The 24,419-nt window shown below is 49.5% G+C and overlaps 1 protein-coding gene across 1 annotated transcript in view; it reads right to left on the reverse strand.

Annotated features, from left to right (window-relative positions):
• Positions 1–2,398: 2,398 nt before the first annotated feature.
• Ramp1 (receptor activity modifying protein 1) overlaps positions 2,399–24,419 on the reverse strand; it is a 47,434-nt gene continuing 25,413 nt past the window's right edge. Inside the window, exon 3 of the mRNA XM_052193271.1 lies at positions 2,399–2,967. Within this exon, the coding sequence (XP_052049231.1) occupies positions 2,712–2,967 (256 nt within the window). The 3' untranslated portion in view covers positions 2,399–2,711. The remainder of the gene's footprint in view (positions 2,968–24,419) is intronic.

Below are 24,419 nucleotides of genomic sequence, written 5' to 3' on the forward strand. Positions count from 1 at the left end.
CCACCACCACCCAGCTAAGTTCTGAATTCTCATTTTAAAACGTGTTTCACATGCAGGAGGCAGAGGCAGGCGGATCTCTGTGGAGTTCAAGGCCAGCCTGGTCTACAGAGCTAGGTCCACAGAGCTAGTTCTAGGACAGTCAGGTCTAAGAAACTCTATCTTGAGAAAAAAAAAGAAGTTGAGGGGGTCATCTCATAGTTCCAAGATAGCCAGGGCTACACAAAGAAGCCCTGTCCTGAGCGGGGGTGGGGGGTGGGGGGTGAGGAGGAGGTAGGGGTCTCACTGCCAATCTTTGCTTAGGAGCATGATTCCTGCCTGGCCTAAGGAAGACGCTCTTCTGACTGGCCACTTGGTCTTTCAGGATAAGAGGCCTTACATACGCCAGGTCATCTCCCTCATGGCTACCAAAGCTAAATTAGTTGCTCAAGTACACACAGCTAGAACAGCCAGTTGGGGTCTGACCTTATCACCCTTCACCAGGAAGTGACGCCCAGCAGCTGGGATGGTGGCAGCCAGAGGCAGAATCTGAGAGTGTCCTTCTGTCTTCTGAGAGGCCTATTTATTACAGGACATCCCCCCCAGCGCAATGTGGCCTGGGGAAAGGAACTTTGTGTGTAAACAAACCCAGCGTAAAGGTCACCTTGATTTCCTGTTTTAAAATCTGCATCTTCAAACAGACTGAACACGATGTGAAACACGACCCCAAGTAAGCCATTAAGGAAGCCAATGCCTTCCATCATCTGGAGTTAATTTGATGGAGCAGTCATCCTGTCGGACCATCGAGGGTGTCTCCTCTCTTCCGTTCCTGGTCCCCACGGCCCTTTTGCACATGGTAATTATGTACTTGGGATGAGTTCCTACAAGAGAAATGGCTGCAAACAGACACTCAAGACTTCTGGTCCACCCTTCTGACTTGTTTTCAGGAGGATAGTGCTAATGTTTGTATTTGAGGAATAGATCGAGGTCCACTCCCAGCGGACCAGTCTTCCCTAGAAGGCTGATGTACAAGCAGCCATCGTGTTGAAGGGTCCTGTGTGAGGGGTCTTAGGCTCACTGCCCCCTGCTTAGCTGAGCACAGGATGGCCATGCTCTGAAGATGACCTCAAACTCCATCCTTCTTGGTTTACTGGAAACCCTGAGAACTTGTTAATAAGAGTAGTTCCGGAAATGAGACACTGGGCCAGCTCCATTTCCCCAGTCAGCCCCCTGGTTCTCTTGCAGCTTTTGGATTCTGTGACTTATGAATGTCTTGTTTTCCCATCCTTTGGATTTCTACGTCAAAGCCTGGGAAGGCAGGCTGGTCTCTGGTTTCCAGTTCAGGTCACAAATGAGCCCAGTCTTATTTTCTTTTGCATTTTTTCTTCTGTATCTTCTTCATTATTCCCCAACCTTCCTCCTCCATTTTTTTTAAAGCATGTTATCAGCCAGGCAGTGGTGGTGCACACCTGTGATCCCAGCACTCTGGGAGGCAGAGGCAGGTGGATTTCTGAGTTTGAGGGCAGCCTGGTCTACAGAGTGAGTTCCAGGACAGCCAGGGCTACACAGAGAAATCCTGTCTGGGAAAAAAACCAAATCAAAAAAAAAAAAAAAAAAAAAAAACAACAACAACAACAACAACAAAAAAACCCAAAAAACAAAAAACAAAACACGGTGTCCTTATATAGCCCAGGTTGTCCTCAAACTCACAGCAATCCTCCTACCTCAACACCCCAAAGTGCTTTGATTCCAGGTACACACTGCCATAGCTCAATCCTATTTTTCAAATTAATACTATCACTACTGTCCATGGCTTCCCAGGGGCCAAAGGAACAGTGTGGAGTAGAGGAGGAGGAGGAGGTCACATCCCTGGCTCCTCTTGGCCTTCACTTATCTTGTGTGCTGGAGCGTCTCAGGAAAGGTAGTGTGACATTTAGGGAAGGGGACACAGAGGCAGCGCCTTCTCCACATGCTACTCAGCCAATGGTTCTGACTCACGTTAGGTATTCTCCTATTCTTGCTAGTCGTTAATTTATGATTATTTCCAAGTTCTAAAAGCAGGGGCTGTGCTGGTCAGTGGTGGTGCATGCTTTTAATCCCAGAACTTGAGAGACAGAGGCAGGAGGATCTCCATGAGTCCAAGGCCAGTTTGATTTACAGCGCAAGTTCCAGGACAACCAGAGCTACATGGAGAAACCCTGTCTCAAAAAACCCAAGAAAGGCAAAAAGAAAGCAGGGACCATGCAGTAGAGACCAAGGGTATCAGCATCATAGGGGACTTTTGGGTATCATCTATGTTAGAGACCCGGAGATAAACTCCAATCAGCAAAAGACAGAGATCTCCAGGAGTGGCTTGATTTTCTTCCAGTCTTTGCTTCCCTATATAGGTTATTTATACCCAGAATTTAGAACACTTCCCAAGTTTAAGAATACTCTTTTAATCACAAACTATGCATCCACAAACACATCTGTGCAGTCTTCCTCAGAGGTCAGAATGCCCACAGTGGTGATGAAGTATACCAGAGACCTGGTGCTTAGCACCCTCTCAGAGGTAAACAGAGGCATGCCCCTGCTCCCCTGCTAGAAGCCTGTGGCTAGGGCATGCTCAGCTTAACGCAGAGCCACTCTCAAGTCCTGTGCTAACTAGGCTAGGGTGGGATGCAATGTGGGACCTGCTCCTGATGCTGTTGCAAGGCCAGGCCCATGGTTTCCCAATCCCCCATCACCTGGGATACCTACACGATGCCCTCTGTGCGCTTACTCCTCCAGACTACCAGCGCAGTCACGAGCAGCGTGACCGTAATGGGGAGCGTGATGAAAGGGCAGAGGATGCTGTTGGGAGGGTCCCGCAGGGCCCTGCCAGAGATGGGGCACTTGCTGAAGTAGCGATGGTGGACAGCGATGAAGAATTTGTCCACTTCTGGATTGGGCCAGAAACAGCCAATCTTGTCTGCCACGTGCTTGGTGCAGTAAGTGAGCTCCCCATAGCTCCTGTGGATACAAAGAGAGGCTGTCAGGAGACCTAGCTGGGACTCAGCCTTGTTTAGCCTGAGGCAAAGCAGTCCTTTCTCTCTACCCTCAAGCTCGGGCCTCAAGGCTCTGTCTCTGGCAGGTGAGGATCCTAGATAGTTCACACCAGTCCCAGAAATCCAGCTATCAGTGGGCGAGGTGCCTAGTGCCTGTTGTAGCCTTAGGCAATAGGATTGGGGACCATGATGACAAGCCCTGTGGCCATTCATGCTCCTGTTATCAGCTTACCTAAAGGTCCCCACTGAGCTGATCACCTACGCGATAGTAAGACATGGAAGGAGTGGGGAGTGGGAAGCAGATACTGTGGGCCAGGATCTGTTTGCTTAGGCAAAGTTCTCAGAGTTCTTTCATATACTGATTGATTGATTGATTGATTGGCTGCTTGCTTGCTTGATTGATTGGTTTAGTGGGTGTATGAGAGAGATCACGTGTATGTGACACGGGTGGATGTCAGAGGATGACTTGCAACAGTCTGTTCTCTTCCTGGGATGTTGGGGATTGAACTTGGGTCTACAGACTAGGTGGCATGGGTCTTTATTCTCTAGACCCATCTCACCAGCCCTAAGTCTCATGACTTCTGTGGAGACAGTCCGTTGAGGAGCACGATTCCCAGAATGGCTTGAGGTACAGCTGATCGTCATGGGTCATCCATAAGTGTGTATAACACTATGTGTGTGTTATTCTCAGTGGCTGTGTGGGAAACTGTGTCAGTGACTGAGTACATATGACTCTCATCTAGATTTGGTAGGTGCCGTCATGGTTGGTGGCATTTATTTATTTATTTATTTTGGTCAACTTAACACAGGCTAGAGTTATCTGAGAAGAGGAACCTCAATTGAGAAAATGCCTTCATCCAGATACCCTGTGAGCAAGTCTGTAGGACATCTTGATCGATGATTGAGATGGGTGGGCTTATCCCGCAGTGGGTAGAGAGAGGTGCCAGTCCTGGGTAGGTGATACTCACTTGTATAAGGAAACAGGCTGAGCAAGGCATGAAGGGTATACCAGAAAGCCGTGTGCCTCCATGGTCTCTGCTTCAGTTCCTCCTTAAATGCCGGTTCTGGCTTCCCTCAGTGATGGTCTGAGTGTGTGTGACCTGAGAGTTGTAAGCCGAAAGAAACCCTTTCCTCTCCAAATTGTTTTTGGTCATGGTGTTTTTATCACCACAATAGAAACCTTAACTAAGACATGCACTTATCCTTCAAGCCAAACTGTGGCCATCTTCAAGAGATCATCTGTGCCTATCACTAAGCTGTCTGCTGACTGCAGCCTTCCCCAACTAGAAGGGGTGGGTGAGGGGCAACAGACCCTCATCTGTCTCTCCAGCCACTTCTTCCAGCTACTTGGACTCGATTTCTCCCTGATTGCCCATGGCCTTGGGGGGTCTTGCAAATGTGCAAGATTAGATAGGCTGGAGAGGGCTAGGGCAGAAGAGACTCTCAGTCATTCCTAACATGGCAACGGACAGGAAACGAGGGTGAATTAGAGCTGAGGAGGTGGCTCAGTAGGTAAAGTCCTGCTGTGCAAGCATGAGGACATGAGTTAAGATCCCCATGCAAGGGGCTGGAGAGATGGCTTATTGGTTAAGAGAACGGACTACTCTTCTGAAGGTTCTGAGTTCAAATCTCAGCAGTCACATGGTGGCTCACAACCATCCATAATGAGATTTGATGCCCTCTTCTGGGGTGTCTGAAGACAGCTACAGTGTACTTACCTATAATAAATAAATAAATCTTTTTTTTTAAGATCCCCATGCAAAAGCAGGGTGCATCAATTTGTGCCTACAATCCAGTACTGTGGGTGTGGGGAATGGGGGAGACAGGCAGATGCTGCCACCCCCACCCCCAGAGGCCAGGCCAACCGGTATAGCTGAAACTATAATCTCCGGGTTCAGTGAGAGATCACTGTTGATTTAATGACAATCCTGATAGGGATTGGCTCCATCTGGCTAGTCACCACACCTGCATTGTGGATACACAAAAATGGAGGGAGCTCGCCTACCCAAGAGGAGCTTGGGAACGCAATGGGGTTGCATCTCATTGGGAAACCCAGAGTACAGCAGAGGGCTTGAGACCCATTGTGACTTCTAAACCCCCAGCAAGTAAGATTGGGGCCCAGATGGGGAAAACGAGAGAGGAAAACATTATTGACCTCTGGCCTCCACATGTGCACACATGCATGTACCAACACACACACACACACACACACACACCCCACAGAGTGAGAGAGAAAGAGAGAACATAAGGTGGCCCGTTGCTCTTTCCAGTCAGGGTGTACAACCGCGGTTCTGTTCTCACTGAACAACCGTAAAACCTCACACTTGGTGGAATCCTTCAGAGTTGGGCTATAAAATTCCAGGTCACCTGAATTTCACGAGTGAGGACAGATCTGTGGCCAAGTGGAGGAAGAAAAGACTACTCAGAGAAAGTAGGGACAAGCTCCAGGTAGCAACTGACAGCCCCAAGCTTGAGCCTGTGTAGCATTGCTGGGGCCTGAAACTCTGGCAGGGCTGCTGACTCGCTCGTTTCCTGTGAGAAAGGTTTCACTGGGTGCTGGATATGGGTGGGGAGGGCAGGGGACAGGCACGGTACACCACACATTTCCCAAGGCCTCTTGGAGCAGCAGCAGCCCTTGTCTTCCTGTTGTGGGCATAGCACCCTGAACCACGCCCAGTAGAGGTTTTTCTACTATGGGGGTGGGTGGTCAGGAAACTCTGTAAAGGCCAGCCAGCCTGCTGTGCCTGAGTTTCTCGGCCCCAGACATGAGGCAGAGAACTGCTTGGGAGATAACGTGGCTGAGGGCACAGGGCACATTTGAACTGAGGCTGGATGGGGACAGAGGTCTGTTCCATTCCCTAGTGACTCTGGCAGCAGTTGATCTGTGCTGTGGACAGCTGGGGCACTTCACACAGTGACACAAGCAGCTAGGTGCTATGTAGCAATTTCCTCTAGAGCTAGAAGCTCCTTGAGACACAGGAAGTTCAGGGCTGCAGAGATGGCTCAGCAGGGATGGCTCAGGGGCTAAGAACACTTGATGCTCTTGCAGAGGACCTAGGTTCATGTCTCAGTACCCATGAGGTGGCTCACAACCACTTGTAACTGTAGTTCCGGAGGATCTTGGTTTTGTTTGTTTGTTTTGTTTTTGTTTGTTTGTTTTTCGAGACAGGGTTTATAGCCCTGACTGTCTTGGAACTCACTCTGTAGACCAGGCTGGCCTTGAACTTAGAAATCCACCTGTTCCAGAGGATCTTATGTCCCTTTCTGATCTCCAGGAACACTGCATGTACACAGTACACCAACATACATGAAGGCCAAATACTCACACCCATAAAATAAATAAATCTAAAAAAAGAGAGAGAGCGCAAAAATGTTTGCAAAAAAGGAGAAAGGTGGATCTTTGTGATCAAGGCAGCTTGGTCTTCAAAAGCAAGTTTAAGGCAAGCCAGGGCTGGCAGCACAGTGAGACTCTTTTGAGAGAGAGAGAGAGAGAGAGAGAGAGAGGTGGGTGGATGGATAGATGGATAGATGGATAGATGGATGGATAGATGGATAGGTAGGGAGGTGGATGGATGGATGGAGAGAGAGAGAGAGATTCTAAAGGCACTTATTAGGACTCAGGAAGTCCTTGAAACAGACCAGACATAATAGGCCCCTCTGCCCCCTGGCTTACATAAGCTATAAAGCTTGCTGAGGAGACTTATCCCAGGCTCCGATCAGCCAAACTGTCTAGAAGTCTCCCCCCCCCCCCCAGACCCGTCAAGCTGCTTCTGAGTCATGCTGCAAGGTTGCAGCCTTCATGAGTCAGCCCGGACTTTGGGTGGGCTTTGGTAATGCCGCTGCCTCTGATTCATCTATGCTCTCAGAGTGACCCTTCATCTGGATTCCTGCATGAAATCCCAATACACTTTTCCCTCTACCAAACTGGAGTTTGGAGATAGTCCTACTTTAGTCTGTCACTATTCTATCTGGGTGAGTAGATATTTGTGTAGCATCTCCACAGGAATTGTGTCACAGGACAATAGGGGATAGTTGGAGGCTGAGGGACTGCCTTTCTGGGTCTGATTCCTAAACACAGCAATGGCAGTTGTCTGCAGGGGGGATCTAAACCCTGTGAGACACTGACCACAGTAACAGAAAATCCTTAACCCAGCTCAACTCTTCACAGATCGACGGGAACCCCACCTAGCCGACCGCCGGCCAGAGGAGGCCTGCCTGCTTCTATGTGCAGGTTCTTTTTACTCAGCCTCTGCCGCATGTGAGTGCTCAGCAGTGAGTTTGAAACAGTAAAACTCTGCCTGAAAACAGCAAGATCAAAAAGGAAGATGACCCGGACTGTGACTGTCTGACAGTGCTGCACTGCAGTGCTATTTGGAGCTGGAACTAACCCCTTGGAGGTAGGGCCTTGTGGAGTCATCTCAGGTCAGAGATTAGGGTGGTCTCATGAGAGCCCGGGCTTGGTCCAACAGCCTCTCTGTCTCTGTCTCTGGCAATGGCAGAAGATGCCTCTGAACATACCCTACCAATGCTGTTTGCCACCGGTCCCTTGTTACATCCTCCGGAACTATGGGGTAACTAGCCTACCTTAGGGATTCATAATGGTAAGGCAAGACGGGCTTTACAATGATAACAATGCCGGGTCTACCAAGAAAGGATGGGGGCTTCATCAGGGCAGGAACCCAGAGAGTGCACAGGGTCTGGGTGTGGTGCACAGACTTGTCATCCCAGTATTTGCAAAGCAAAGGAAGCAGAATCGAGAGTCCCAGTTCAGCCTAGAATACATAGGGAGGTGGGCAGGGGGAGAAATGGGAGGAGGAAAGGAGGAGGGGGGCGGGAGAGGAAGCTGTAGATGAAAGATTCCTGGGATTAGAAAGCATCAAAGATCATACGTTTCAGCCCTCGCTGCAAACCTGTGGAGTTTCTAAATCCGAGTCTTAGCACCAAGTATTGTGTTTTTATGAAATGACAAAGAGAGAAGGAATATGTTTGGTGAATGTAAGGTATGGGGGAAGGGGCTGCCTCCTTGGGCCTGTGCTGAGGCATCCCTTCTCCCTGAGGGACCAGCCACATGACAATATAGCATAGAATAGAGTTTGTTCAGGGCAGGGGAGAAAGGCTGACCATGAGCATGTGGAGGGTAGGCAAGGGGCAATGGACAAGAGGACAGAGCAGAAGCAGAAAGGCAAGAGCAAGAGAAAGGGGAGGGGGCCAGAAGTCCCCTTTATAGTGAGTCAGGCATACCTGGCCCTTGCCAGGTAACTAGGGGGCAGAGCTTAGACAAAATGCTAACACTGCTTTTTCAGAGGACTGGGATTCCCATCCCCCACATGGCAGTTCAGTATCCTTATTTATTGGGGCACCAGGCATATATATATATATATATATGCTGAACCTACACACAAGCAGGCAAAACAGTCATAGGAAAGGAAATGAACAAATCTCATTGTTAAAAGGCCGCTCTTGCTGCACCGTATGGCAGGTGGCGGGGGTGGGGGGTGGGGTGGGGGGAGTGGGGGCTGGGGGGGGGAAGGGGGTGGTGAGATGGAGGACAAGTTAGGAGAACTTATACAAACTGAAAGACAAAGAGGAAACTGTGTAAACGCCAACTTCCACCAGTCCCACTAGCAGGAGTGGAATGCGGTAGAAGAGATATTTGAAAAGATAATGGCCAAGACTTGCCCCGATTTAATGAAAGACGTTAAATAAAAACACTCAGGGTCAGAGAACTCCGCGAAGGAGTTTAAAAACAAAGCAGCAGCAACCAACAAATACACAGAGACTACCAAACACGCATCAAAGCTTACATGATGGAGAGTCTCAGTCATAAAACACACAGAGGGCCAAGAGTGCCTGTGGGAACGAACGCTCACTTCCTCCAAGGCTGGGCAAGCCAGAAACCATGGCCAAGGAAGTCCCACTGCTGGCAGCCCAGAAGCCAGCACGCAACATCCTTCAAATATGGGGATAAGATAAGGGCTTCTTCTTCATTTTAAACAACAAAAGCAGCTCAGAGAGTCAGCAGGCCTGCACTTTAAGGAAGGTTAAAGAAAGTTCTTCAGTTGAAAGATGGATCCAGGAGGACTCTGGAGTCATACAAAACAGTGAAAAGCCCCAAAATGGTGGCAAAGAAATTAAAACTATCTTTTTTTACGTTAATCTAGAAAGTTTATCAATGGAGCACAGGCCGCATCTCAGACCTGAGGAGACCCTCAGGGCATCCTTTGTCCAAAGTGGAGGCTTTCCAAATCCAGGCATTCCCCCACCCAGTGTATCATGAGGCCTCTAAATTGCTAGGCCAGTTTGTCGCAGGACTCCCACAACCCCAGCTGCCTTTGTGTCAGGCGCCCTGTCCAGAGCATCTCCCAGCCCACATCAGTGGTGACGAGGATGAGACACAGGAGAGGAGAGAGTGGACAACCCCCGCTGCTGACTGACACTAGGGTGCATGGTCTTTCTGAGTAAGCAAAATACCCACGATTCCATTAGAGAACACATGTGGGAAAAGTTGTAAAAAGTTGGGACAGCCTGGAGCTCATCACGAAAGACTCCAACCCAGTCAGTATTAAATTTAAATGTCTTCTTTAAAGTTAAAGGCCACATTTGGAGCTGACACTGGTTAACTGAGTACCGGTGGTGTAGACTGTCCTTCTCTACCCAAACCCAGAGATGGTTTTGGAGACAGAACAAATGTCCTCTGTAGCCTGGGGGTGTCTCTAGTGGGAGGTACCTTCTCTTTCTCAGCTAACCAGAACAGTTAGGAGTCCCTGATTCTGGAAGCCAGGTTACCACAGACTACTTCTATGGCTGTCTGGGGCTGAGTATGTGGCCTGCTATTCTGGGACCAGGACTCTATCTTTGATACATTAGCCTTCTAGATTGAAGCCACTGATGCCTAAAAATATCTGTAGTACAGGGATGGCTGCCCATTAGATCCCGTTTGTTTATGCAGAAGTGACAGCTGAGGTTTTCGGTAACAATTGTACATGCTCTGTATTCGGATGAGATAAAAGGATTCCCCTTGGAGGCTGGACGTGCCTCTGCTAAGAGCACACAGAGCTAGCCAGAGGACTTGAAAGAGTTAGGAGGCGTGCTCTGGCTCTAACTCCCTAATTTTCAGCTCTCATGTAAGTGAATAATTATCCTTTTTTGGCTAGGACTGGCTATTCTGGGCCCCTAAGCAAACTTTGCTTGGAATGTTCCCGAACACTTCAGTGAGAGTTTTTCAAACGTCTGGATCTCGAGTTATGGCTCTGGGCTCCTCAGTGCATGGCTGCTGATGTGCTCCCACTGATGCACACGGAGAGGCGGGCCATTCCTCTGGGGATACCTTGAGGTTGCGGCTGTCCCCTTCTGGCCCCAAGTGCCCCTAACACCGAGTATCCCAGCCTGTGTCCTGGCATCCATCTGGGCTTGAGTCCCAGCTTCCCCTTTTCTCTTAAGCAACCCTAAGGACCTCATCTCACATGTCTATGTGTTCAAGATAGCCTCATCTTAGAAAGAAGATCAGGGAGGCAGAGGCAGGCGGATTTCTGAGTTCGAGGCCAGCCTGGTCTTCAGAGTGAGTTCTAGGACAGCCAGGGCTATACAGAGAAACCCTGTCTTGAAAAAATACCAAATCCAAAAAAAAAAAAAAAAAAAAAAAAAAACAAGAAAAAAAGAAAGAAAGAAAGAAAGAAAGAAAGAAAGAAAGAAAGAAAGAAAGAAAGAAAGATCAGTCCCCTCCCCAGATGACTGGATGGATCTAATTAAATGAAGTAAAGGGACAGACAGAATGGGCACCTCAAAGCCACAAGTTTTCTCCTTGCCTCTTCTCTGACAACCACCAGTGTAAGGTTCACTGTGTGTGCTTTGTGTTCTATAAACTACTGTCAAATCTGACTAACGAGGGGCATCTAATTCCTCAGAAACTCCAAGGAGAAACCCTTGGGATTTGGTTCACTGTCTTGGCACTAGCCTTTGCCTCTCATCCCCAGGGCGGTCACAGCTTGGAAACTCCAGCAGCTTCTAACACTCTTGGGGCAGGATGCTATCTATGCCGTCCCAGTTGACCCACTTGGGGCTAGCCTCAAGAGTCTGGCGAGGTGCCAGTTGACACGGTTGATGGAGAGGGTGTGGGAGCCTACAAGCATGCAGACAGAGAGGTCCATGGCTGGCCGGCTACATATTTCTTCTGCAAATAGAAACGATTGGTGAGTGCGTCAGACATGCACTTGTACAGAAACTTACACAGAAACAAAGGAAGTCAGGTATGGAGGAACACTTGCAATGCCAACACTCAAGAGATCAAGGAAGGAGGATCACAAGTTCAAAGCCATACAATACTATACTATATAGGAATAGCCTGCCTTAAAAAAAAAAAACAAAGCCACGAGTCATGGGTTTCATTCCCAGTATTGCATAAACTGATCCTTGTGGCCCATGCCTGTAATCCTGGCACTTGGGAGGGAGGCATAGGCAGGAGGATTGGGAGTTCAAAGCCATCCTTGGCTACATAGTGAGTTTGAGGCCAGCTTGGGCTACTGGAGACTCTATCTCACAGCAGAACAAAATGTATGAAATGTGGACAAAGGCAGCAGGAGGAGGTGCACACTGAGGTCAAGACGATGAAAGGCAGAGACGAGCGCATGGTAAAGGCTCCTGGAGAGGCCTCTACTAAGAAGTCAACTTTCAGAAAGAATTGTAGGGCGCGGACGGGCAGGCGGGTGGGCGGGCACATCTTTCCAGGAAGATGCTGGTCCACAGGCAGCCTACAGGCATGTGTCGCTGTAGGAGAGCCATCCTCCAGGGGCTCGTCCCAAGGCAGGCACGGTAGGCTCTGCTTTTCTGTACTTAGCATACATTATTTTATGGTTGCATGGAAGTTTATTTTAGGAAGAAAACTGCAGCAGAGGCCGCCGCCTTTCTAATCAGTGCCTCATTTCTAGGACAGCGGAAAGTGGGCAGTGGCATACCACACGGGACAGCCTTCTCCTTCCACCTTCCTGGAGGTCACTGTGGCCTCCTGGGCATTGTAGGGACTAGGGCTGTCTGGGATGGGGTGGGGCAGAGCCCTATAGGTGGGAGGTGGACCACTGTGACCCTCACTCACAACTGGGCTCTGATCCACATTGGATATCTCAGTTCTCCTTTCCCTGCTGGCACTGCTGGGACCTCTAGGGAAGCCTAACCCTAGTGAGCCTGTTCAGAGCCATACAAACAGGGGAACAAAAGCAGAGATCCAGGCCGGCAGGAAAGCAGGCCTGGAGGCTACTGTGGGGCAGCACATGCAGTGTGGAACAGACACAGGCAGAGGGGCATTTATAGCACCCAGAAATCCCTGTGTGTGTGTGGTGTGTGTATGTATATGAGTGTGTGCTGTGTGTGCTGTGTGTGTGGTGTGTATGTGTGTCTGTGTGTTGGGGGTTGGGGATCTGATAGATATGCACATGTTCCTGTCTTCATAGGGGAGGAGGGCTTATCATGCCTCTAGAGTTTAGCCCAAAAGTAGTACAAAATGAATGTGAGTATTAAGAACCAACAATCTTAAATAACTAAAAAAAAAAAAAAAAAGCCAAAAAAAAAACCCCAATCTTGTCAAAAGTCCCTGGCTCCATATTAGGCAGCAGAGAAAAAAACCAACAAATTCCCAAAATAAGACAGCATTCCTTGGCTACAATATTGAAAACTTAAATGCTAGCAAAATAAATAAATAAATAAAAATAGGGCTGGAGAGATGGCTCAGCGGTTAAGAGTACTGACTGCTCTTCCAAAGGTCCTGAGTTCAAATCCCAGCAACCACATGGTGGCTCACAACCATCCGTAATGAGATCTGACGCCCTCTTCTGGTGTGTCTGAAGACAGCTACAGTGTCTTCAGACACACCAGAAGAGGGCGTCAGATATATCTACATATACATAAAATAAATAAATCTTTAAAAAAATACTTTTAAAGAATGCACTCTACAAAAATGAACGGTGACTAGCAGTTTAAGGGTCACCAAGAGTTCAAACATTCCATTAGAGGCAACCATGGAAATACAACAATGCTGCATGCATGTAAATGCTAATGAAATCAGCTCCAAAATGAATTCTGAGAAAAACGTAGAGCTGTAAATTATTATTATTATTGTATAATACAACAGAAAGCAAGATGTCAGGAGCAGTGACACAGGAGCCCTGTAATCCTAGAACTCCCAAGGCTGAGGCAGAAGGATCCCTAGGAATTGGAGGCCAGCCTGGACTACCCTGTGAGTTCAAGCCTGTGTGGGTTACAGACGAGGAGACCTTGTATAAAAGAAAATCACCAAGTATTCAAATTAAGACTTTAAAAAAGTGCCCGTGAGATGGCTCAGTGGGGAAAGGCCCTGGCTCTGCAACCTGAGTTTAATTCCTAGCAGAAATGGAGGGAGAGAACAAGACCACGAGGCTGACCTCTGACCTCCACATGCATGCTGTGGACTTGCACTCCCCCCTTCCTTCCCCCCCACCCCGAATTCCTGCACGTGTGTGTGTGTGTGTGTGTGTGTGTGTGTATGTGTGTTGTGTGTGTGTGTGTATGTGTGAATTTAAAACCATAAAAAACAAACTTACTGATGCATTAAGCACAATAACATGGATAAGAAAATTCAAAAGCTCTCTTTCTCTCTCCCTTCTTTCTCTCACTCTCTCTGTTCTCACAAGTTCCCAGCCAGCCTCTCTGTCCTTTCTGTTTTGCCCCCTCCTTCTGTGCCCTCATGGCTCTGCTCCCTGTCTGTCTGCCTCTATCCCTTCTCCGGTCCTCATTCCTTTCCCTTCCCCCAAATGAAGTGGTTCAGGACTTTAGTTCCATCACCTGGAGGCCACCCTGTTCTACACAGTTCCAGGAGAGCCAGGGTTACACAGAAACTCTGTCTGGGGTGGGGGATGGGGGGGACAGGCATGATTCTGAAGAGACTAATCAAGAGAGAGAAGGGGGGGGGGACAGAAAACAACCATAAACTAGCAAGTAAATTAGAGAAAGCATCAAGTTAACATGTAAATAATATACGGTGTGCTGTGCACAGGGCTCTACACCTTTAATCCCAGCATCCAGATACAGGGCAAGTCCATCTCTGCAAATGAGAAGCTGGTCTGTCTTCATTATGAGACCTTACCTCAAAAAAAAAAAAAAAAAGAAAGAAAGAAAGAAAGAAAGAAAAGGAAGAAAGGTAGGAAGGAGAGGCACAGAAGGCCTCTGCAAAGCACCCACAAGCTTCATCTAGCTGTACAGAACACATAAAAGTCTGTCATCATAAAGCCATACTTCAACCTGTCAAGGGAGAAAATATCATTTGATGCTGAAAGGCTTTTGATAAAAATTCACTTCTTCTTTTATTCCTCCTCCTCCTCCTTCCCCTCCTTATCATTCATTATTCTGAGACAGAGTCTTATTATGTAGTCCAGGCTGGCATCAAATTCACGATCCTCCCAATTGGGCACGCACACCATCCTAGCCCACGCTTAGTTCTGAGACCTCCTTTCCTGTGAAGAGACCCTTTCCCTCAGCAAGCATGCGCTTCCTTGTGGTGCTGGAAACCATCCCGTCAGTCAGGAAAGGGGTCTTCTGTTGCTGCCTTTGGTGGCAGAGCTCAAGATCACCCAAACAGATGGCAGGGACTTTCTGCCATGGACAAAGGCTGATCCCCCAACTGCAGAAAGTCTAGTTCAGTCCAGCACGGTCAGGCATTGAGTGAACAGCTAGAGCTACCCGAGCAGCCAGTCCGCACAGAAAGTCTCCAGTCCCGCGGCAGAATGCAGACCACCCAGCTTACTGGTGGTGTTCAGACAGGCCAGGGAGATGCCCAGTGCTGTAGGAGGCAGCAGGGAACAGGGCGCTTTCCCCTAGATTCTGGGCAGAGGTATGAGGGAGTCTTGCGAATTGCTGGACTGAAGCACTTTGACATTTTCCTAGGCTAGGGAAGTGTGTGCATCACCAGAGGGACCTGAGCCAGCTGTGTCTTTCTGAGAGTCACACGGAGTGGTTGGTCCACTGGGACATGCGGTGGTGGGCGGTGGGGGGGGGGGGCGGGGAAGAAGGATAGTCCACAAGTGATCCCTGGCTGCGTTATGCCACTCAGAGGGGAGCTGAGTGTTAAGAGATGATCTAAGCTCTGCCAGCCTTCGAATTCTACCAACCAAGTGGCTGGCAAATGAGTAATTTAAGATGACGTTGCCCAGAGCTATATAAAAGACCGACATTGGAGCAAAGCTACTTCCCAGGTGGTACAAGGGTGTTTGTTGTTCAAGACATGGCAGCATGTGGGAAGTTGCCAAGACCCTGGGGGTCAGCAACCAGCAACAGCACCACAGGCCCAGTGTAGAGCCTCTGTAGTCTGAAGTCACCTCCCTCACTTGTGTGCACAAGACGCTCACCAACCACCGCTGGGAATCTCTTTGCTCTCAAACCCAAAAACTGGAAGAAAGGTGTGAGAAGGAACTCTGGGAAGGCTCCAGTGTGGCAAGAAGGAGACTCCCTGCTGCATCGTGGATGCCCCACCCAATGCATGCAAGTCCTCCGAGGCACAGAATGATGATAAAGATGGCATCTGAGATGCCAGTGCCCACCAGGTGGCACCACTCTCTATGGCCTTCAGGCCTAGGCAGAGGAGCTCCGGGAAAGCCTGGAGTTTCTGTGTGAGCACCTGTTCTGCAGAAATGAGTCTTCCACTCACCAACCTATTAGAAATGCAGCTCACACTCTGCACACTCAAAGCTGGGACTTTGTCTTTGGTCCCAGGAGAAGAAAGATCTAAGGGAGGAGGTGCGGGGACATCAGGAACGTGTTTCTCAGAGGGGCAGTCTGACACATCTGTGGGCCACATTGTTTGGAGAAGACTGTCCCCCACTCCCCTTTTTCACAGGGCCTGGGCTTGCTCAGCTAACAGAGTTTGCTATCATCCATCTCTGCAAATGATGATGTTGACTGCTGAGCTGTGTTGGAATCCCTAATCCTACATGGTCATCTGGGATAATGGTCCTAGAGTTAAATAGGAGAGCCACTGTGCAGAGCCCGTGAGAGTCTCTACCATCCCCACAGAGAGAAATGCCCTGCCAAGGAGACTGCTACAAACCAGAGAGCCTGCATTTTGTTCTTAACATTTCTGGGGATTGAGACATAGCTTGTAGGGGAGTGTGGAATAGTAACGTCACACACTCCAGCCCAAACCCAGGCCTGGGGTTCCTTGGGCTAAAGGGTGCTCACAGCTTAAATATTTGCTCTTCTCTTGAGCTTTGATGACCTCTCAGGCTTCCGTAGCCCAGACCAGCCTGCAGAGAAGCTGGGGACCTTGGCAACGGGATTGTGGAACCATATAGAGACAGGTCAGGCCAAGCCCCCACTACTTGGAATCCATGAACGCCTCATGTTAACTAAAGGCATATGAAATGAGGCTTACGGCTGGCTTGTGCACACGTGCCTGAGATGGCTGAAGGCTTGCGTGCTTTTCAGAGGGCAGGAAAATCATGGTACCCTGCTCTCATAATGACTCACTCTTCGCCGAGCCTTGTGGCAGTAGGGATATGTGTTCCCTCTATAGACCAGGGTACTTGGTGAGGAGCCCTGTAGAGAGATCATAGAGGGCAAATGCAGAGCTAGATGAGTCAGGTGACTTTTCCTCTCCCATCCCTGCGGCTCCTTCCTCTGTCCCCTGAGAAGCTACCTCTGTCCTGGCACGGCAGCCCCCTGTCTTTCTTTCTCCACCATTCCTGCTCTTCAGGCTCCAGGCTGGAGAGGAATCTGGGCACCTCTGCCAGGCCGGGAGGAAGAGAAGTTTCTAAATCTATCACTGGCCCCACATGCAGCTGGCTCTGGCACAGATGCAGCCCATGGCTGCCAAGCCAGCTCCCCATGGAGAGGCCCCACCAGGAGGGTGGGCACAATGCCACTTCTGAGAACAGGCCTGGTCAGGAACCAGCTCCTGGGGCTGTGAGATGAAGCAGTGTTAACATTCAGCAGGCATCCAAGGCAAAGTCACAGACTTCTTTGCCCAGTGCTGGCATCAGGGTCTGGACGGGGGTTTGGGGGTGAGGTTGTTTTATGCCAGTGAGCCCAGCCTTGGGGGCTGAGGACACAGGGCACAGTGGCTGACTGCTGAGCACAGGGACCATGTGGTCTGAGTGTGATCTACCAGAGAGCTCCTGGGACGCCCTCTCTTCTAGCCAAGAGAAGCTGACCTTGACTCCAGCTGAGTGGGGGTAGGGCACAGGGTCTATACTCAGGCAGGGTAAGGCCCAGCAGCTCCCACACTCTTGGGGATATGCATGTGTCCAAGCCTGGGATTAGGCGTGACAGCCGGGAGGCTATATTTGGATGCTGCCATCCAGGGTTGCTGTTGTCCTTACGAAGCACGCAATGATGGCTGGAAGGAGGGGGCCGTCTCCTCCAGTCTACCCTCCATCCCAGTTTCTAGGCAGCCATCCAAAGCTTGCCTCTCCCCATCCCTTTCTTCCCAAGAAACTGTGATTCTTCTGGCAGCCAGTGGCCTTACAGGGCCTATCTGCAGGGTGTCCTGAACGTGTCCTTGAACTATCCTCCCTGCTGTACCCCTACACGAGACAACCCATCACACAGGGCACCAACTCACTGTGCCACTTACATTCCTCTTGTCCTAAGCCAACCTCTTTCAGGGGATTAGAGAAAGGGAAGGATCTGGAACATTCCTCTCCTGTAGTGTCCACTCTCAATGTGACTTTGAGATAGCAAGTTACTATTCACAAAGCCTCCATGTTTGCAACTTTAAATGGGTCTAGGTGGTTGCCGGCAGCTTGTATTCACAACCTCCACTGAGGATCCCTGCTTCTTGGGAACCCCCATGCCTCTGGTTTGACGCTACTTGTGATGTAGCCGGCTACCTCTTGCTAACTCGTGGGTCACTGAGTTGTGCCAGCAGGTGAGACCATTTGTCTCAGGACTTAGCACCGAATTGGCTGCCACAGATGTCAGAAGCTTCCATTGTCAGGTGTGTAAGATGCCAGACCAGTGTGAGGACATAAAGAAAGTCCTGCCGGGCGGTGGTGGCGCACCCCTGTAACTCTGGAGGCAGGCGGATTTCTGAGTTCGAGGCCAGCCTGGTCTACAGAGTGAGTTCCAGGACAGCCAAGGCTGCACAGAGAAACCCTGTCTTGAAAAAAAAAAAAAGGAAATAAAGAAAGAAAGAAAAAGAAAAAAGAAAGAAAGAAAAAAGAAAATCCTTGCCTGGGATTTGGTCTGAGGACATAAACTCAGCCTGGGAGCTGGGCAACCCCAATGGGACAGGATGTGCATCAAGAGCTGTCAATCTAAAGCATCGAAGCAGGAACCTATCGGCGCTTGCTGTCCCTGCAGGAGCCCTGGCTAGCTGGATGGAGGGACCGTCCTTGACTCTGGTTGAAATCAGGGACGTGAGACAAGGAGGAAGTTGTGCCCGAGAGAAATGGGAAGAGACTTGAAGTTAAAGACCCCTGAAGAAGGGACAGTGACTGGGGCTTCTCTGTGGCATTTAACTTCCTGTCTTCACCTTGCTCCAGGCAGGAGGCTGATGGCACGGGCTGGACGCTGGTTAGGAGTGATGGAGTCCATTCCTACCTGTTGTTGGGTCAGATCCCAAGGAAGAACATGGGCTCCTCTAAGGGGCTGGGGGATACAGCTCCAGGAGGGCAAAGAAGGCCCTGCCTGCTTAGTCCTTGGTGGCCAGCACCAGTGGCCACGTGCCTGCCGCATCCCCAGCAAGGATCTGCTGAGCTGTCAATCATCTGTCTCTAAAGCCCTCTCTCAAATACTCAGACCCTTCCCTAACTTGTCAGCGGATATCCACGCCACACAGGGTGATAGTCATGTTACACGGGCACCTCAGCTCCTGCAAAGGGCTCTGCCTATTCAGTCTTTGAACATGCTAGGCAGCACGATGGGCAGCTACTGTCCCCACTGGAAGGAAGAAGCCACCAGCTTCAGGGAACATCTCCATTCTTCAAAACCATCCTGGTTGTAAGCCTGGGTCATAGAATAGCTGCTACATATCAAAACCTACAGAGCCTCAGACTCACCTGGCTTGGGTGTTACTCCCACCCAGGGCCAGCTGAGGAAGGAGACTCTGGTGCCTGGGTTCTTTATCCACGAGGGGCCTCTATGCAGGTACCAGGCTCTGCTCGCACCTTCTGCCTGGCCATGTCTCCAAGGAGGAGTCTTTTGAAATGCTGCTACCCCTTGGGTCCTGAAGTCATAAAGACCAGGCAGAGCTTCCACTGTGTCAATGTCCCAGGTGGCCAGGCCTGGTTCCATGTGACAGCAATGGTGGCACTCGGGTTTGTTGAGGCTAATTGTCCTCAGACCTAGGGAGTGGCAAAGGTCAGCTCTTGGCACCGTGGTGTCAGCTGACAGTCATTGCAACATCCAACCAGGAAATATGTTCTACAAAGTGAAAGTCCAGAAGTAAAAACAGACCGTCTGGAAGAATGCGGCCAGAGAGGGGGGTGTAGCGGCTAGGACTGAAGAAGAGTACACATGTGGCCAAAGGATGAGTGGGGCTCGGTCCCTGCAAACGAGCGAGAGGTGGAAGGTGTTGGATTTGCAGAGTCCATGGCTGACAGTGCGAGGACACTGTCCATCCTCCAAGGAGCTGCTGCTGTACTGGCTGATGTCCCAATAGTTGAAGGGAAGCCACCATCATAAGGCTTTACCAATACTTGAAGCTGAAAGTTAGACTTCCAGCCACACATCAACTGTACTTGCTCTGCCTTCTCAGCTAACACTGACACCAAAGACAATGGAATCCAGTGAGAGGAACTTCAGAGAACACGAAGGCCTGCTGCCCTGCCAAGCTGTCACACTAAGGTGGCAGGAAGCACCTGAGGCATCTGAATTCTGTGAATGTCTTAAGCCTATTTCTAATAATGGACTGAATTTTAAGAATCTATACCGAAGGGAACGAGGGCGTTAAAAAAAAAAAAAGACGTGTGTAAATTAACAACCCATCTGCAAAGCAAACGAAAGCCAGGTCAGAGCCAGGGTTGCCAGGACGAGACGCCAACTCGCCGATGTGACTATCCAAGAGAGACACAGTAAAAAAAAAATAAATAAATAAAAATAAAAAGCCAAACTGAACTGAGAACACAGAGGGAGGGGCAGGTTTTAGAACACAGAACTGCAGGCAGAGGGGAGTGAGTGGGGGCAGGGGCAGATGTAGGGAGAGAGGGAAGGAGGGAGAAGGGGGGATGGGAATCAGAGATTGCTGCTGTCATGGAGAGGGACCCAACTTGTATGGATTGACAAGAAAATAAACACGAACCTACAAATGTGTGTGTTTCATACACCAGGGTTGGCTAAGTGAAAAATAGCTTGCCGACATTACAGTCTCACTTAAAAAGAGAAAACATATCATCTCTTAACAATAGGGGAGAAACAGTATAGAAAGAGGGAAAACACCTAAGAAGACAAAAGGCGGAGTGCCTGAGGGAGCAAAGAGCAAGCATTCCTCTCCTCATAGATGCCTTTGACAGGAGGCTCATTGCCCTCCCTGTGGAGGGAAATCCAGCAACTGTGCAGTAGAAATAATGACAATGGAAACACAGAGGACCAGCAGAGAGCCAGCAGCTGGGATGCTGCTGCCACTGTCAGTAAGAGACTAAGCATCACCCGACATCCCGTGATAAGGAGAGTTAGGTGGCAGGCTTGACAGCAGCAGGTCACACTGTGGCGTGGCCAGAACAGAGCAGGAACACACACACACACACACACACACACACACACACACACACACACACACAGATGCCCCGTAGAAGAGCAAGACACAGCTGGGCAGTGGTGGCGCATGCCTTTAATCCCAGCACTTGGGAGGCAGAGGCAGCCTGGTCTACATAGTGAGTTCCAGGACAGCCAGGGCTACACAGAGAAACCCTGTCTCAGGGGAGGTGGGGTAGTGAGTGGGAGGAGAGTAGAAAGCCAACTTCACAGTCGAGCGTGCTTGGGTTCACAGAAGATCTTCAGGTGGGAGGGCACAGTGAACCTTAAAAGAAACACAAACGGTGAACCCACCTGTTCTGTCTCCTCTCCCCATAGCAGGAGATGAACTTAAGAACTGAGCATGTGGGCTGGGGTGTGGCTCAGAGGTAGAGAGCTTGCCCAGCCTTCGGCAGCCCTGGGTTCCGTAGAGAGGATTAGACAGGAGAACATAAGAGACTGGAATCTATGAGGATTAAGATACGTGTGCCTGGGGCTGAAGGCATGGCTCAGTGGTTAAAAGCACGATCTGATCTTCTAAAGGATCTGAGTTCAATTCCCAGCAACCACATGGTGGCTCACATCCATCTATACTGGCATCTGATGCCCTCTTCTGGCATGCAGGTGTACATGTAGAGAGAGCACTCGCGTACATTAAATAAATAATTTAAAAAAGATACATGTGCCTTAGGAAAGTCAGGAAGACATTAAACACACTAAAGGACAGACAAGAAGATTTCATAAAGAGAATATGACAGTGCCAACCAATCAAAACAAAAGAAGGAGGAAAAAAGAAAGAAATATCACAGTTTTAATTGCCTTTACTATTACTTAAAAATAAACTATAAACTGAAGGGGGGGAACTAAATCAGGAAAAAAAACCGGAAAGAAATCTTTTAGAATCCTATGTGTGGTTGATGCACATGAACAGTCCTGTGTACACATGTATGTCTGCACAGTGTGGAGGTCACAGGTAGACATCTGCCATCTTCCTCTCTTATGGTCCACATTAGTGTTTGAGACAAGGTCTCTCACTGAAACTGAAGCTAAAGGTTTTGGTTAGAGCAGTGGTCCAGGGAGCCTTGGGGTCCCCCTGTCTCAGGGCCCTCCAGGGCAGGGTTCCAGGCATACTTAGCCACACCCAGCTCTTACATGGATTCCGGGGATCTGAACTTGGGTCCTCACTCTTATGTAATGGACACTTTACCGACGGAGCCTTCTCCCAGTCTCTAAGTTTTTTTAAAGGGATAAAGTGAATGATAAACGTTTAAGGACTAGAGAGATGGCTCAGTGATTGTGACTACATGCTGCTCTTCTGGAGGACCTGAGTTCTATTCCCAGCACCCACATCAGGTGGCTCACGACTGCCTGTAACCCCAGCTCCTGGAGGATCTGACACCTCGGACCCTCTATGGGCACTTGTGTTCATATGCGTTTACTCACACACATACACAATTAAAAATAACAAATCAAATCTTTTGTAAAAAGTTAAGTAAAAAAACCAATTAACAGATCCTATTCTAGAAAGCATAGCCTGTCTTTTAGACCATCCCAGTCAGCTATGAAGGAATGGGTCTCATTCCCTTTAAATTTTTTTTCTTTTTAATTAAAAAAATTAAATGGTCTGGTGATGGTCTCCTGCAAGCTTTTACATGGCTGACACGTATAGGCTGGAAACCAACCTCAGGCCCCATAGAAGGGCAGCCAGTGCTCTTAACCAGCTGAGCTATCTTTCCATCCCAATCCAGGTCCATCCACAGGCAACTAAAATGAGGAAAGAGAAAAATACTAGATAAAATAAGGACAGAGGCCTGAGAATGTCGGAAATTAAACATTCCTTGGTGATGTGAGGAGTCAGAAGGTGCTGGACCGGAAGTGAGGAGTTGGAAGGTGCTGGTCCAGGTAAACGCAGATGAAATACAAACTTCAAAACAAGAGACAGCCAAAAGGAAGCGGAGGAAGGAAGGTGAGAGCCGACAGCTTGGTGATGGACTCGTGCAAGCTCTCCCACAGTCGTTCTCACACCAAGTTCTTCTCCACCCACCACGCCAAGGTAGCCATGTCTATTTCACCAGGTAAATGTCTCCTGATCCTACAGGGGTTAGGAAGAAAACACCCAGGAGCTGCGGCCAATGGAGCACATGCTGGATCTGTGCATTACCAACCACTTCAAGAGGCAAGGGGACAGACAGACAGGAACAATGGCTCACTGGGTAAAATGCTGGACTGGCTGGTTTTGTGTTTCAACTTGACACAGGCTGGAGTTATCACAGAGAAAGGAGCTTTAGTTGGGGAAGTGCCTCCATGAGATCCAGCAGTGGGGCATTTTCTCAATTAGTGATCAAGGTGGGAGGGCCCCTTGTGGGTGGTGCCATCCCTAGGCTGGTAGTCCTGGGTTCTATAAGAGAGCAGGCTGAGCAAGCCAGGGGAAGCAAGCCAGTAAGAAATATCCCTCTGTGGCCTCTGTGGCCTTTCTGACCAGCTTGAGTTCTAGTCCTGACTTCCTTTAGCGATGAACTGCAACATGGAAGTGTAAGCTGAATAAACTCTTTCCTCCCCAACTTGCTTCTTGGTCATGATGTTTGTGCAGGAATAGAAACCCTGACTAAGACAAGTGTTTAAGACCCAAAAGTCCATTAAGGGAGAATGAAGCTTCAAAATACACCCAGGGAAGGTTGCTGCTGGATGGTACCACACTGGAGGCCCCTCACAGAGGGTTGCTAAGATTCCTTCCTGTGTAGCCCTGAGAAAGGGGGCCACCAACTGAGTAATGGACGAGCAGGGAGATTTGGGGAGATTCTGAATTCTGGCCTGAGGATGGGTCGGGTGACAGAGCATGTGGAAGGGACCCTAGCTACCACCTCCTCCCACCCCGCTATCCCCCACCACACACAAGATGCGGCACCAGGTGCATGTGTTCATCTTGTTCACCACAGAGTGTCAGAAGGCAGCCTGCGAGGAGGCTCAGTGTGAGCACCTGGCTGTTTCAGTCTGCAGAGCCTAGATGGCTCAGGAGCTTTCTGGGCCAAAGCCAGGAAACAGTGTGTTGTCCATGGGGACGTGGTATCCAGTTACATCACTGGATGCATTCTGCCTGCTTGCCTTCCTCATGGTGGGAACTGCTTCTGGGCCTCCCAAGGCTGAACTTTGACTTTCGGGCACACCTGTGGCAGCACCCTGCCTCTGAGGTTTTAAACTGAGGCAGATGAAAATGACAACAGCCCACACGAATGGCCACCGTGCTTTAGGGTGCTACTCCCCTAGCCGCATCCCCCACAAGGAAGATGCCAGGAATTGGCACAAAGGGGAGACAAGAATGATTCAGTGGCTATTGGGCATAAAGGAGTAGCTGTCAGCAACCCCTTCAACAACCTCTCTGGGGGCTGAGGAAGGAAATAGGGTCTCCCTCCTGGCCTTCCTATCCCAGCAGGCGGGCTCCACAGATCTTTGGCTCTGGGATTCTTTGATGGACCCCACCTTGAGATAAGCATTTAGTGTTTGGTGAGCTGATCCCAACTGAAATGCTGTTGCAGCCCGCACGACAGCTTCCTGCAAACTCTCAGAATGAAGACCGTTCCTTCGGTGTTTGGAGTACAGCAGGAAGGGCAGGCAGTTGCAAACAGGGCAAAGAGGGACCTGGGCGGGGCCGACTGTGAATGGATGACCCCAGTTTGGTACTAGTGCTTTCTGCTCTGCAACCCACCAGTAGCTAGTTCTACAGCTCCAACT

The sequence above is a fragment of the Apodemus sylvaticus genome, chromosome 9 (genome assembly GCF_947179515.1).
Source record: "Apodemus sylvaticus chromosome 9, mApoSyl1.1, whole genome shotgun sequence".
NCBI classification, from domain to species: domain Eukaryota; kingdom Metazoa; phylum Chordata; class Mammalia; order Rodentia; family Muridae; genus Apodemus; species Apodemus sylvaticus.